The following is a 15,888-nucleotide window of genomic DNA, read 5'->3' on the forward strand; positions in this document are numbered from 1 at the left end:
GCACATATATTGCACATTTTGCAAATTAGTGTAACCAATATTCCATGCTCCAGTGACATATATGAACCTTAGCATTACTCATTTTCTCTGATTCTAATGTCTTGTTAGTCACATAACTGGTATGTTGATGCATCATGAGAGATACTAGGTCATTTACCTAAATTTCATGCTTCGAATCAATTTAAAATGTTTTGGTAAGGTTCTTGGACACTATTGCCCGTATAGTAATATAACATGATATATAGATGCATCATAAAGAATGGTTCATTATTTAGTTGAAACAAAGTTTGGATTTGGACATCTTTGATATTTTTTACAATGTAGCTTTAACAATTTTAGTCATATCGATATGATGTCTGCAATGTGGCAGGTTATGGTGATATCTAGCACTGGGACATCATGCTGCATACATATAGCATTATGTCCCTCCCAGTCACATTATCCTGACACCAGGCCGACCAGTCCTAACACTAACCTGCGACTTTTCATGATGTCTAGTTGGTCCTGAAAGAAATTGGTCCCATTTGCATGTCCATTGCGGGTTGCCACTGCTGTCATCTGGAGAATCTTGTTATTACTCCTCCTGAACGGATGGTCCTAAATGAAAATGTTCCTGCTCAGACACCTAATATCGCCACCACAGTTGCCATTTTGAAAATCTTGATCACTACCTGAATATACGATCATGATGAGCGCTGTAAGACTTATTATGATGTCTAATTGGTCCAAAATGAAAATGGTGCCAGTCTGAATCTCCGTTATAGCAACCACAATGGCTATATGGAAATCTTGTTGGCACTTCTTCTCCTAGATAGCTGGTCATTTGACAATATACTTTCACCAGAAGACTTCTTATAATTTCTGGTTGGTCCTAAATGGAAATGGTGGATACCTAATATCCACTATGGCCACTTTGCCAGTCATTTTGAAATTCTTGTTACTCTCCAAAATAGAAAATCATATCAACATTGGTTTTCACCAGAAGACATCTTATAGTGAGTGTCTTCTTGGTCCTAAAATTAAGTGTTGCTGATCTCATGCTCAGCATGGTCACCATGGGAGCCATCTTGAAAGTCTTGTTATTGCTATTTCACTTAAATGGAAAGTCAAAATGAAAACAGTGCAAATTGACCCACAATATGGCTACCATATCAGCATGGATTTTCACCAATAGATTTGGAATGATTACCTAGTTGTTTCGAAATGAAAATGGTTCCTTTCATACAATCAGTATGGCTGTGTTGAAAATAGTACTGTCTCACCTCCAAGCGAATGGATGGTGATGTCATGATGGGTTTTTAACCGAAATACTTCTAATAAAGTCAACTTGGTCTTAAATGAAAATGTTGCAAATCTGGCACCCAGTATGCCCACCACTAATTTGAAAATCATGTTATCGGTGAAGACTGTTTGCTGTTCAGCCATTATGATTAAAATGTTTCATAATATTTAGATATGTTTGATCTCTCCGGTGGCTTAGTGGTTAGAGCATTCGCCTCGGATGTGGGAGGTCATGGGTTCGATCCCTGGCCTAGTCATACCAAAGACTTATAAAAATGTTACTAACAGCTGCCTCGCTTGGTGCTCAGCATTAAGAGGTTAGTGATAGGACTGGTTGGCCTGGTGTCAGGATAATGTGACTCAGTGGGACATCATGCTACATGTCTGCGGCATGATGCCCCAGTACTAGACATCATTATAAACTGTCATACTGCAGACATAGTGGCGATATGACTGAAAAATTGTTAAAGCTATATTAAAAATCCAAATCACACAAATTACACATTTAAATATGCTTAGGCTTTGTTTCATAGATAAGATTCATATCTAGTGATGTAGTTGGAGGGGTACATGCATAATCCATGATTGAACTTTGTTATACAGTGGCAGATTCTCTAAAGTGATCAATGAAAATGTTCGCAGTGCAATGACTAAGGTTTTTCTTGTCTGGTAAATCACAGAGTTAATATGATTTTTCAAGGTTATGTATGTTAACAAGCAGCAAATATTTAATCTCCTTGCAGTATTGAAAACCAGTCAGTTACAGTCAGTATTTTGTTATAGGTCAACATCTCCTTAGTCATGTTACAATTTTGGTATGGATCAAAAACTGTGCACAGCCTTCTGTCTTGTGTACTTGGCATAACTACAGCATGAGAATAAATAAGTATAATTTACAATTGCATTCAACAACTGGCAGTTGATCGTATTTAAATTTATGGTAATAACATGATTTTGTATTGGTATGACTGACCAGGGAAACTCCAGTGCATGAATATATAAATTGCTAAATTTCATGCTAATATGCTTGTTTTTTAGTGCAGATTTTACAAATCTAAGATGACCACTGTATTGTAAAGCTGTTTTATGTACAGGGATGAACCAATCATAGCACACTTCTGCTTCTCAGTTTGATAGTTTCTCATGCATCAGTCAAGATTTTACATGTATCATTCAAGGTTTTTGATATTTAAGGTTAAGGATTTCCATTTAGGGCAAATAAACTTGTTTAATTTTCATGTCTGATAGGTAGCTGTCTTAAATGTCATAGTAAGGTGTCATTATTGTGAACTTCTAAGATGTCACATTGGTAGGCAGGGAACATGGTTTAACTTTATTTGGTTGCCATTATTATTGCTGTCAGATTAACAAGAAGTTTTGAAATAGGCAAGTTTTATTAAAGTACTGGTTGTGACTTTTTTGAAGTGCTGAACATAAGTGTTGCTTGAGCTGGCATCATATGTATGATTGGGCTAATGACATCACTGAGAAGTGCTCATGCAGAATTTTGTAATAGATGTCAAAGCTGCATTTTAGGTGAGACACTTCATTCCTAAATAATCATATTTTATATTACAGTTGACCTGTGCCTGAAAGCACTGAAACACCTACTTCCAAAAGACCTTGCTCTGCAGATGATAGGGAAATGGTACACAGTCCGCAACACCCCTGGCACTCTAGGGAACCAATCGGAGTGGTCCCTCTTCATCAGGTGTCTGCTTGGGTTGATGGGATATGATACATCACGGCTTGCTTTCACATGCAAAGTATGGAGGAAATAAGTTTTCCAGTTTCTTGGAAATTATGTTTTCTTTCCCAGGACAGTAGGGGAATGACAGTAACATAGAATAGTTTATTGCCATAAACCATAGCTTAAGTCTAATAAAAAAATAATGTTTACAATTGTAGTCGGTCAATTTAAGTAAATTCTGAATCACATTTTTTGTCATGTTTAGTTTTGGATAATACTGTAAAACAAAGCCTTAATATGCATAGTATATGTTCTGTTCGTGGAATTTCTTGGTTTTCATTTTCTGAATTGTGGCTTTTTAAAAGTTACTTTACTTTAAGCCATCATATGTTGCAGATTTTTTTTTTCTCACAGGGAGAAAATGACACTAATGCTTAGTTGTATATAGGTGTTGAGGGTAATACAGAATCCGGGCTCACCAAAGTGTTCTGATTTGACCAGTCCAATTAAAATTTAATTAGTGGTGGACTTTGATAAGTGCCTTCTAGAAGAAACACTGCCACCTTTCATTTCAGGAATAGCTCTTAGCCAATTTAAGCAGACTAGTAGCAGCATGAAGGGGCAAACAAGTAAGCTTATTTGGGCTGCTTCTGTGGTTTTCAAAGGCAACTGAACAAATTTGGGTGTATCTCTTTGTACGCCTTGGCATTTTAAAAAATGTACTCATCTCATGGGTAGCTCTTGTAATGATGTAATTGCCAACAGTGTTTTTAATACAAGAGAAGTGGCAAAAATGTTTTTTGCAGAAAGATGCATGTCAGAATGGAAAAACATGACTAGCCTTGCAGTAATTAGTTCCCAGCCCTTTTCAGTATTCACTGTCACAGGTTGGTAATCTTATGATGAAACTGAAAAATTTGCCAGAATTATTATATTTTTGAAAGAAGAAAATCCACACACTACTATATCCATGTGAATGTTCTAATTTTGGTGCTATTGTGTAAGCTGGATGTTTACTATATGTGAAGGAAAGTTGGCTTGCAACTGACTATTGTATCCACAGGTTTCTGATGTCAGAGAGTTGTTCATTACTTGTCCGACTAAGCATGCATCACTTTATACCTGGAATGTGGCAGAGAAAAAAAAATAGTAGTACAGATGTGTTTCTGGTTGGCTGATTGTCCCCATTTTTCATTGCCGACCTTTGTACTTTTTTCCCTCAGGGTAAAAAAAAAAGTTCCAAAGAAAAATTTCCTGAAATTGAATTGTGTATCAAATTGACTAATTGAGCTGGTTTAGCCCAGTATTGATGTGCTTAGTACATTATATATACTAATCATTATAATACGTATAATGTTTTTAAAAAAAACCCCACAAAAACAAAATAAAATTAAACATTACCTACCCTAATTTTTAAAACCAGTGCACTAGAAAACAAACAGTTTTTTGTGTGCCTTAGGCCAGCTGAGCAAAGATGAGTTTTTAGGGACTTTGGCTTATGCCCAGCCTTTTGTGTAGCTCTTTTATAAAAGCTGCCGTTTTCAAACTCTGTGTGGGTTACCTGTTCGTAGTTGAGGTGCTGCCAGAGCTGGTGCAGTGCCCTTCTGCTTGTGCGGTAAGGGGGCCAAAAGCCCTCAATGCTTCATACTCATTGTGTAATGCACATGCTGGTTGTGCATGTGCCATGGTCAGGTATATACCTTGCGATATTTTTTTCTGATTAAGTTTTTTCAAGATTGGAAGCTGGATCACCACCAACTGTTGTAAGGAAACCCTAGTCTTTTTCTGGCCCTATTTTCTGTATAGACTAGCTTGTGGTGCCCCCAAACACTACCACAAGGGCAGCAGAGGCCTTTACAGACTACACTTGCTTTCCACACAGTGGCAGTGCATAGACAACAAAGTGCATCCTTTCTCTGCTTTTGAGAACATTACAGTATTCCCTCCAAATCGACTTTTATCAACAAATAGTTCCCCCAACCATCAACCATTTGCAGCAGTTGTGTGTTTTCATTTCTACCAAATTATGCCTGCATATTTTTTTCATTAAAATTAAATGGAGCGATTTTAGAGACCCAGGCTGGTGAGAGCAGCAGGTCCTTTTTTTCTGTTCATTAACCAGACACTTGTTCCTTTCGCTACAATTTTTGCCACTACTCCCATTCTTTTGATTTAGTAGCTGGCTCTTATACCACTAGAGGGGCTACCCAAGAAATGAGCATTTTTTGGTAGATGCATTTAGGCTTCAAGAGATATGCCCCAATATTTTATGTTTGGAAGCTGCAGTAGCAGCAACTGCCACCCTTACCCCACCAAAAGGTGGACTGTTCACCCCTCTCCCCACTGCTCTAGAATAAAATTAACGTAAGTGATTTGATTTAATTATGTTTATTTACAGGGATATAGACAGTTCCTTATATCTTTGACAGAGATGTACACTAAAATATAGATTATTAAAATCTTGGATGAGTAACATACTGAGCAAGATCCATGAATATTAATGAAAAGATCCTTGCATCAAATGAACTATGGTTTTTACGAAAAGCCATAAATCTGATCAGTTTGGATCAGAATTGGAATAAAGGCCAATGTCATCAAAATCTTTTATGATGAAAGTAAACAGGATTCATGCATACTAATGAGGTGATATTACATCTGATTGGATAATCATTTTACCATTCTTAAGCCCCATTTTAAAAGCAGTAATAGATTAGCAGCTACAGGTGCATTGCTTTCCTTTTCCCAGGCTCCTAGTCCCCCAGTGCAGACAAATTATTTTCTTCTCCAAATGACTCTGTCAGTGTCCTAGTGGTTAGAGTGTCTGCCTTGGAAGCGGGAGGTCAGGGGTTTGAACCCTGGCCAAGTCACACCAAAGACTTGACAAAATCATACTAGCTGCTGCCTCTCTTGGCACTCAGCATTAAGAGGTTAGTGCTGGGACTGGTCGACCTGGTGTCAGGATAATGTGACTAGGTGGGACATCATGCGACATGTCTGCAGCAGGATGCCCCTGTGCTAGAGATCACTATAAACTGTCACACTGCAGACATCGTAGCAATATGACTAAAAAATTATGAAAGTTATGTTAAAAATTCAAATCACACACGCACACACATACTTCTCCAAATGGAGTATTAATGAGCTATAATTGAAAAGAACATGATCCTAGTCTGACTTCTTAGCCAACATATGGAATATTTTTCTATTTACCTTGGACAATGTGGGTATAACCTGTGCTCAATGCATTTCACCTTAGTCAAATTTACATGTCCTTAAGGACAATCATGTATTATTTTTAATGTCAATTGAGAATTTATTTCCTGAGTCCTTCCTTTATTTGAGCATCTTCTTTGTTTTCTTTTGTTAATTTTGAATTTTTATTTTTATTTTTGCACCTTGCTTAGCTGTTGGTACTTTAGTGTATTATATTCCCCTTCATATTTCTAGTTCTAGGGTAAGTATTAGTTTAGGATCTTTTGTGTGACATTTTCCTCTTTCAGAGCTTAATATGTCGTAAGGTATGGGTAAGTGCAGTTACATGCAGGATACACAACTCACCTGCTTATTATGCACTGGTTGTGGACGCAAATGGTCAGGCGTCCAGTTTATTGTCTCTGGATATGTCAAGTGTGGGTCTTCACAGAAAGTTGCCACAGATACAGAGGGAGGAAGCAGGACCCTCATTCTCCTCATCGTTACTGGATGACCCCCTCCATTTGCAGGAGTCTCTTCCCATGTTGAGAAAGACAACTGCCCCAGTTGTGATGGAATGTATCACAACCATTATAGTTCAGAGATTGCCTAAATCCAAGAATCCATGACATTCATTATGAAGCTGCCAGTGCTGGTTAGGGATCAATCTTTGACACCTCCATAGGGAGGGAAACTGTCGGAGAGTGCGTTGTGCCTCTTGTTAGCAATGAGCAGTACACTCTCATAGTTTGTGTCCTGGTGACAGAGATCAGCAAATTGTACCTTTCTGAGATGGGAGGACATTGATCTAAATGGGATGAATCTAATGAGATCTAGATGAGATGAATCTAATATGGGCTCATCCATCAGATCAGAGGTTGATGAACTGATCACTGGGTTTTGATTATTGGTCTGGGAACAGGGATCAGTTCAATACCCACATCTCATTCCCATATTACCATTTAATCCTTATGGAGATAGGGAGTTGGGTTGTACTTGCCCAACTAGGGACTGGGATTGGATCAACATCCTTCTGTGCTGGTTCCAGTTTAATCCCTACAGGGTGTGGTGACCCCTGCCCTTTCTGGAAAGTGAGTGTTTCTTTCTCAGCATATTTTCATGTATGTCCTTTCCTTGGTTTCAAGGTTGGGTGGATGTGATAGGCTGTGTACCTGCTCTGTTGTCGCATACCTTGTCCAACAGAATTGCTGAAGAGATGCTGGGAAAAATGGTCTTATTGCATCATGGGAGCATTTTCATGATGACAATGGACTTTCCATCAGGATCGATTTCAGTGAGTTCTCAGAGGAGCCAGTGGCAATGGTTCCTTCCATTCCAATGTGGTACCCTGCTCCTTTCCACCTGACAGTTCAGGTGTTGGAGGAGAAGGAAGTTGGAAGTTTGATATGGCAGTGATGGAAATTTGCTATCATCTTCCCTCAGACTTCTGTCCTAAGCCTTCTTGTGTGGAGGACAAGAAGATTCTTTTTCTTGGGCCTGTCATGTGGATCTTCTGAACCTCCCACACTGAGATGATCTGAGATCTTGCACACAAGTTTTACTGTGGCCTTGAGTTTGCCAGGCTCTGTTCTTCCTTTTGTATGCCCTGGCTCCTGGTCTCTGCCTCCAGCGGTCCAGTTCATTGTCTGGGGCTTGGCACTTCCCCCAATGCCTTGAACATAAATGGAGCTTAAGGCCTATATTCAAGTGATGGTTGCCTCATGTGCTACTCACTTTTTGGTGGCTTCCTTCAATCCCTTGAAGGAAGACTCATTGTCTCCAAAAGCACTTAGGCGTTGCTGGAGGCCATAGTGAAGACATCATATGATGCGATCTCCATGTCTATGGCACTCTCAGTTCAGTTTCTTTACCTCTGCAGGGATGCCACTTTGGATATGTCTAAGGCCTCGCTGTAACACAGGTAGAACCTTTTAAGGGCTGCACCGATTTGAAGAGGTGCTCTTTGGAGGTCTTATGCCATATGTAGCATCAAAAGGACTTTTTTGAGGGACTGTTCCTTGGCAGTGGTTTTGGGACATTGAAAACCAGCCATGAAACATGCACACCCTGACTACTCTTTGGAACCTTCTCGTGAGTTTAATGACCTATTTGGTAACTGATTCAGTTTCTTTTCTTTGTGAATCTGGGTTTCTGGCTAAGAACTAGCAAAATTCAGTAGCTCCACTGCCTACTGAGATACACTGCCTACTGAGATACCCAGTCCCAGTCTCAGTCTTGTCTGCACTGGTTATGATCATGTTTTATTTGATTCCTTATGAAGGGAGAAAGAAGAGTAGGAATCATCTTCTGCATCTAAATGGTTCCTCTTATAATTTTGAAGCCACAGTTTTGTGGTGGATTGCCCTTGCTTATCAAGAGAACTTTTCAGTTTCTCAACAAGAATGACTTCCTCTTCCATCACAATTAAAGCCCATAAAGTTAGGGCTATTGTTATGGGACTGCTTGAATCACTCCTCTTTGGATGATGTTATAAGAGCTGCCTTTTGACAGACTCATGCTAACTTCTCTTCCTATTACCTCCAATCACAGTCTTTGGTTTTTATCTTTCTAAAACATAACTGTGGATCATCTTTCTGCCAGCCTACACTAGTGAACACTGCTACCATAAGGGTGAGTAATTAATTATCACTTGTGGAGGCCATCTGCCTCCTTCCTAATTGATATATTCATCAGTGCAATAGAAGGAAGTAATGTATAATGTTTCACAGCTATTAAATATAGTTGTGTTTTTTGTTTAGGATGTGTGTGTAATACTGATTTTAATTTTGTATTACTTACCTGCTACTATTGGAAACATGCCCTACTTCCTGCACTCTCAGTCTCAAGTCTTAAAAGGAAGATATTCCATATGTTGATGGTGACTGAGGAGTCTTCATTTCAGGCTCTCTAATTTGAAGGAGCAAATAATTAGCTTGGGTTGGGACCAGGAGTCCTGGTAAAGAAAAGCCAAGTTATAGTAGTATGTAGTGTTGTATTACATAACTAAAATTGGACCGCTCCGGTGGCTTAGTGGTTTGAGCATCTGCCTCAGATGTGGGAGTTTGTGGGTTAGAACCCCAGCCAAGTCATACCAAAGACTTAAAAAATGGTACTTGCAGCATCAAAGAAGGCACTGAATTTAAAAAAGATTACGTGGTCATAGATCGGATTGAAGTATTATTTCAAAATTGTTTTTTTTTCTTCAATTTTTTACAACTGGATTTAAGGGTTTGTATAATCATGATATTGGATGACTTTTATTATTCATAAAAGTCTGTGCAAATTTATTTGGCCTTTAGTTTTAGAAAAGTGTTTGGGAGTCAGTTTACCTGTTATCTTACAATACTATATACGCCTGCTTAGGTAAACGGTCAACTTTTAAGGTTTAGAAGCCTGGTGAGCAATATCAGGCCAAGTGCAGATATTTCTAATGGCTTCCGTCATTTGTAATTTATTTTTCAGTATGACTGTGACACATCAATGTCGCCAGTACAGTCAGCCAAGAAATCCAAACCCTCTGACCAGGGATCTGAAGAGGTGATTTTTACAGGAAGTTCTCTGCATTAGTTGATGTTTCTGATAAACGGAGATTGATTGATCTTTTCATTTGAGGAACTTATTAATTTGAATTGGGTATTTGTAGTTCTGAATAATGTTCTAGTGAACAAGAGTGGATTTGTAAGCACATGGTTAAAATTTTATAAAAGTGAACACAAAATTTCAGTCACACAGACCAGACATTTTATATGTTACATAGTGAAAACTACATTATTGATTGTTGTCACACAGTCTAGTCCATCTGATGAAATGCTTCCAGTCACTATGCAATTAAATAATGATTCACATCTTGCTAGCAGCTGGATTGGTCAGTTGATGGAATGTATGATTTTATTTTATGTTTTATTTTATGTACCTTTTACAAAGTTTAAAATCTTTCCCTTGTAACCATTGCCATTTTATTGGTTGATATTTATATATGCTTGGAAGTCTTTATATGCCCAGATTTTTTAAGAAAACCATTTTGCAGTCCCATATAGCAAATATTGTACTGATGTCATTAAACCCTACTGCATGTAATACTGCTACTATTATTAAGTGTTAGGTGTATGTAAGTTGTTGGACACAGCTGAATGGTCAATTTTATGTGTTGATTACAAGTATTCTTATAAAAACATTCTCTTTGAGTCAGTGGTGACAGTTTTAAGGAATCCTTAAAGGTAATCTGACTAAGCAACATTCTTCCTGTATTTGAGAATTACATTGCGGTGTCAACATATCCGGAGTTAACTAATCTCAATGCAGGAAGGTCTTGTTGATAAATCATAGGAATATGTTTAAACAAAGATTTAAAGAAACATAATTCAGGAATATGTTTAAACAATGATTTAAAGAAACATAATCTAGGAATATGTTTAAAAAATGATTTAAAGAAACATAATTTAGGAATATGTTTAAAAAATGATTTCAAGAAACATAATGTGGATTAACTTTGGTTTGTGGGTAGAAGTATATAGGACACTACCTAAATATTAAAAGAAACCATCTGAAGTATAATAGTTGTAGTACTAAATACAATTGTTTTGGAAATATCCACTGTGTCTGTGTGTGTGTGTGTGTTTTATTTTTCAACTAGTTATGATGCTACTCATTAAATGTATCAACATGAAAATGAACTACTCACCAAGCATAAGCCGCTTTCATGTTGCTAAGGCTGTTTATGCTTAGTGTGGAATCAGTATTAAGTGTCATTGTTTCATGAGTTCTTTAAATATGTAATTCAGTTCTTATGAATTTGCAGGATTGGGAGACGATGTTAAACTCTGAGCATCACAAGATGGGTAGTAGTTCTATGGACGGTTTCCTTGGCCTGGCTTCCAGTGACGATGTGTTGGACAGCATAAATTACTCAAAACCTTGCTCCATTAATTCCACAGCTATGCTCTTTACTCATGTACCCTCTGCATTCATGGCTCTACATCTAGTTTATGAGGTAAAATATTTAATGAGGTAAAATATTTATTTTTAAGGCTGACGATGCGTTAATCATCCCATTATTAGCCTACCTATATCACAAAATAGACTATTTTTGCTGGTGGAAATAGTGACACTGATATTCTCATCTTTCGTCAGAAAGGTAGACATTTGTGTCATACCAGTTGAAATTTGAAATATCAATCACTTTGACATACGTCTGTCGATCTGTAGACAACCTACATTAACCTCATTGTTATAGTTCTTAGCAGGTTCTACAAAAAGGGACATTTAATATCGGAAAGGTTTTGTATTCTTTTGAAAGTCTCATCATCATAGTGATGACACATTTTCATTTACCCTATGTATTTATTATCTAATGTTTTATGCTAACACAAAGCTTACATAACTTTGTTTTCAGAAATGTAACTTTTGTGTATGTTCCTCATGTTTAGCATATGACATTCTAGTTTATAATTTCTTCCATAAGAATAGCTTGTCCAGAGCTTTGTTAGGAAAAATCAAATTGCTGCCAGGGAAAAAAACTTGCAAGTCATTCTTTATTACTTCAAATACTTAACTGATTTACATTACTGCTAATTCACATATTCAGTAGCAGACGTTTATACCCAGAAATTGTGATCTTCATATTAAATTTTGGAAAAGTGTTTTCCAAATTTATGAGAACAAACTTTGAACTTGGGCTTAGAATTTAGAAACAACATAATTTTCAATAACCTTTCTCACAATTTAGGTTGCTATTTTCCCAGTCCAAGGTGATGATTCCCTCCAGATAGAGCGTCCACCTTGGATGGGGGAGGTCGCAGGTTCGAATCCCCAGTTGAGTCATACCAAAGACTTATAAAAATGGTACTAACAGCTGTCTCACTTGGTACTCAGCAATAAGAGGTTAGTGTTAGGACTGGTTGGCCTGGTGTCAAGATAATGTTACTGGGTGGGACATCATGTTATATGTCTGTGTCATTATTCCCCAGTGCTAGACATCACTATAAACTGTCACATTGCAGACATTGTAGCAGTATGACTGAAAATTTGTTTAAGCTTCGTTTAAAAATCTATATCACACACACACCCCTCCAGTTAGTAATTTGAGATCTAGAATTTAAAAAATAAGATCCCAGTATGATACCTTAGTCTACTTTTGACTTTTGGACTATCTTCTTTCTTTTCCTTCAACGCAGTGCATTTCTGTGTGTCTTTTGGGCACTCTTCATTTCATCATTTAAGCCGTCATTTGCCATTTCTAGCTTAAATTTCATCTTTTCTTGTATTTGTTGTTTTCTTCCCAGTCCTTCCTATCTTTTCATGTGTCTGTTTCCCTTTTCATTGAATTTGAGAGTTTTGAGTATCTTGTTGGCAAAGAGGTATTTCTTTATTTTTTTTAATTATTAGTAACTAGTATTGGAGTATTTCCTACCCAATTGCTGTGTCTGTTTATTGTGTCTTTGTATTTCCTTTTAGCATTCAATAATGCTGCAGGATGTGGATAAATGCAGTCGCCAAAAAGACTGTGGAACACACACTTCCTTGTGCTTAGCATGCACTGCATGTGTACACTTGGACAGCTGTCTCATTTGTTGTCTCTGGACATTGGAGGGATGGGACTTAGTGGAAAGGGACCTTCTTCCTCTTTATCTCTGGAAGACCCCCTCTATTCTCAGGAAGGTTGCTCTGCACTTCCCAGCAATCTTCTGTAAGGGAGGTGTCCAGGGAAAGGAAACCATCTGCTTCGTACTGTGTGAATATTCGCCACATGATTGGAATATGTCAGTTTCAACAAGTGAGGGATTCTTGGCTTTTCACAGTGTAGAGATGTCATCAGCACCCAGTAGTGAGTTATGCTTTCATGAGAAGGGAGGCACAGTTGTCTTCTCACTTTAGTTCTGAGTAGGCCTTAGTTTAGGTCAAGTAGATTTTGTTTGTCAGAGTCTAGTTCACCAAACCTTTGAAGTGCTGTTGTAGTCTCATTCAAGTATAATTGGATTTAGGTCAAGGAGATTTCATTTGTTGGAGTTCCCCAATCATACCCCAAAGAATGGTCATAATTATCTCATTTGCCAACTGCCAAGTCATGAGGGACAATGGGAACTGGGAGGACAGGGTCAGAATCACAGGGTGATGTGTTTGGTGACAATCATTGAATGTCTCTTGCTGGCACCCAGTTTGTGTGTACCTATATCAAATGACGGTCATTGAAGGTCTGTCACTGGATACCAGGCATCAGTCACGGGTCACTAGGAGATGTGTCAAGTGAAATTTATTGAAGATCTACTATGACACCAGGCACCAATCATCAGGTATTATCCCAAGTGACAGTCACCAGATACTGAGCAGCGGCCTGTCACTGGACACTGATGACCAGGTATGGTGTGTTAGTGCTGATGTTCTGTTTTGGTTCTTTGGTTACCAATCACCAACTGCTGAATGTCGATCGCTGATCACTGATTGACTGACACTACTACTCTTCATGCTGGATACTGGGTTTTGATCATTGGTCTTGAGAATGGAATCAGTTCAGTAACTCTCTTTCTCACTGTTTCCATTAAATTCTTTTGGGGAATGGTCTTAGTGGTTTGATGACCTGTTTGAGGGAAGAAATCAGGTCAGCACGTTTCCCTTCATGAAGTTCCAGCTTAATTCCTATGTGGGGTTTGGAACTCACAACAGCTGGTGGTGAGTTGGCCATCATGGATTGGCAGACTGGGCATGCCAAAGATCATCCCAGCCCCCTCTGACCTCATTATAGTGAAAAGGGAAGAGGGATTGCCACTCACTGCCTCCCATGTCGAGAGAAAACCATCAATTTCATATTCCATGGAGACAGGATCAATGGGTTAGTCCCTTTCTCCCCATCCCCATGAATGGAGATGAAATAACAGATCACCAGTCATAAAATTCTCTTCTGCCTGGAGTCCTATCTTGTCCTTATAATGAAGATTTGTGTCCACAGATGAGGCCCCAGAAGAACCTGTCATATAGGTCCTTCTCATTTTTTGGGTCTACTTCATCCCATCCTATGTGTCACATGATGGAGTTGGAAGCGTGGACTCTAGATAAGGCATCAAATGAACCTTGCTACCTCTTTTTCAATAATTTTTTCAAAACATCAGAATTTAGTTTCCTTCTCAGTTTCAGACATATTATGCTCTCAGGTGTAGGAGATGATGACACAAGTTGTCTGGAGGCCAAAATGAGACTATACAGCAGAAAGGATGGTCTATCTTGTCCTATATACTTTAGCCCCTGCTTACATCTGCCATTCACTCGCTTGGCGCTTTAAGCTACTTGTCTTGGGCTCCAGTGCTTCTGAGGCAGGGATTTCAGCATGAAATTGGGCCTGTCTCCCTGTCCAGGTTCTTGAGGCTTTGAAACAAAAATGCTTGTACACTAGTTACCTAAGTCATGTATGCTAATTTCTTTTAAACTGCTTCCTTCAGAGATTGATAGAGGCCATTGCCAAAAGAATCAAACATGCTGATGTCCATGGCATACTCTGCAGAATTCCTTCAACTCTGTTGGGATACCTCCTTGGAGACATCCAGGGTTTTCCTGGAGCACAGCAAAAGCCTTTGCAGGTGACTACTTTGGATGCAGAAACATTATTTAGAGGGCTAATCCCTACAGTGGCCTTACAGGACTTGAGGTATCAGAAACATAGCTCCCTTGTCACAGTATCAGATCTTTTTAAACCATCAAAAATATGCCCTCATTGGGGGATAGTCCAGACAGGGTAACCAACAGGACTGTCGGCCCATTGTAAAATTCTTTTTCACCCATTTTTCTTATGATGAGGTTGCAAGAGAGGAAGTTTACAGACTTCTCCTCCCTTCTTTAGCAGGAAAGCAATCATCCCTAGGGAGTCAGTCTTCTTCTGCCAGGTGTTTTATTGTTCTAGTAGGTGCTTGAGTAAGCCTTTTATAATAGGCTTGGTTGGACCTTGGAGAATGCACCAGTACTTTCCACAATAATGGACAGTTACTGTCTTTGATTCAGTGACCCTCTGTCTCTTTCAGGGATCCCCATTTAGTTCTATCAGTCCTAACTGGTATCTCTTTGGGAAGATGTGTACACACTTTTGAGGTATGACACAGTTTGGGATTTTATTCTCAAGTCTTTTCTAGGTCTACAAATTTGGTGATGGTTTTGACTCGTCATTGATCTTTCTTAATTGAACACATTTCTAGGCTCTTCCTTTCTATCTGGCTTACACTCCCAGTGCATTCATCGGCGTGATGGGTGTAATTGCAGCTTGTTGAAGTCCATAGGGGTGCAAATCCCTTACCACTTCAATGACATGCCCTTCTAAAGGATCTGTCTCTGTTGGGAGACAGTTATTGTCAGGGCCTAATTATCCAATCAGGAGAAGTTGGATTTGATCCTTTCTCACAATTTTATTCATGTCTGGAGGAATTTTCTGTCCCTATCAAGGAATAATCCATGTTCTGTTTGACTGAATCTCACAAATACATGCTGTCATAGCAAGACTAGATGGGATGACTCCATAGCTGCCAACTCTCACGATTTTTGCATGAATTCCATAACTTTTTCAGCGATGAACAGATTCATGCCGCATGCACAAAAAAAATAACAAATTCCCTAATTCTCAATTATTTTAAATCTTTAATAAAATATCTGATTTTCTGTTTAGCGCTAATTGTGATATTGACAGTTGCCAAAATGGTCCAATACTGCTGGTCACGATATTGGTGGAACTATAGCTGATTGGTACAGTT

The 15,888-nt window shown here is 38.5% G+C and overlaps 1 protein-coding gene across 2 annotated transcripts in view; it reads left to right on the plus strand.

Annotated features, from left to right (window-relative positions):
- Window positions 1-15,888, plus strand: part of LOC149804381 (anaphase-promoting complex subunit 1-like) — a 253,928-nt gene that overhangs the window by 81,567 nt on the left and 156,473 nt on the right. For both annotated transcript variants that reach the window (XM_089939582.1, XM_089939590.1), the window contains 3 exons: window positions 2,860-3,047; window positions 9,626-9,700; window positions 10,962-11,153. In XM_089939582.1, the coding sequence (XP_089795708.1) occupies window positions 2,860-3,047; window positions 9,626-9,700; window positions 10,962-11,153 (455 nt within the window). The remainder of the gene's footprint in view (window positions 1-2,859; window positions 3,048-9,625; window positions 9,701-10,961; window positions 11,154-15,888) is intronic.

This window comes from Sinohyriopsis cumingii, chromosome 2 (genome assembly GCF_028554795.1).
Source record: "Sinohyriopsis cumingii isolate HCF-2022 chromosome 2, ASM2855479v2, whole genome shotgun sequence".
Taxonomy (NCBI): Eukaryota; Metazoa; Mollusca; class Bivalvia; order Unionida; family Unionidae; genus Sinohyriopsis; species Sinohyriopsis cumingii.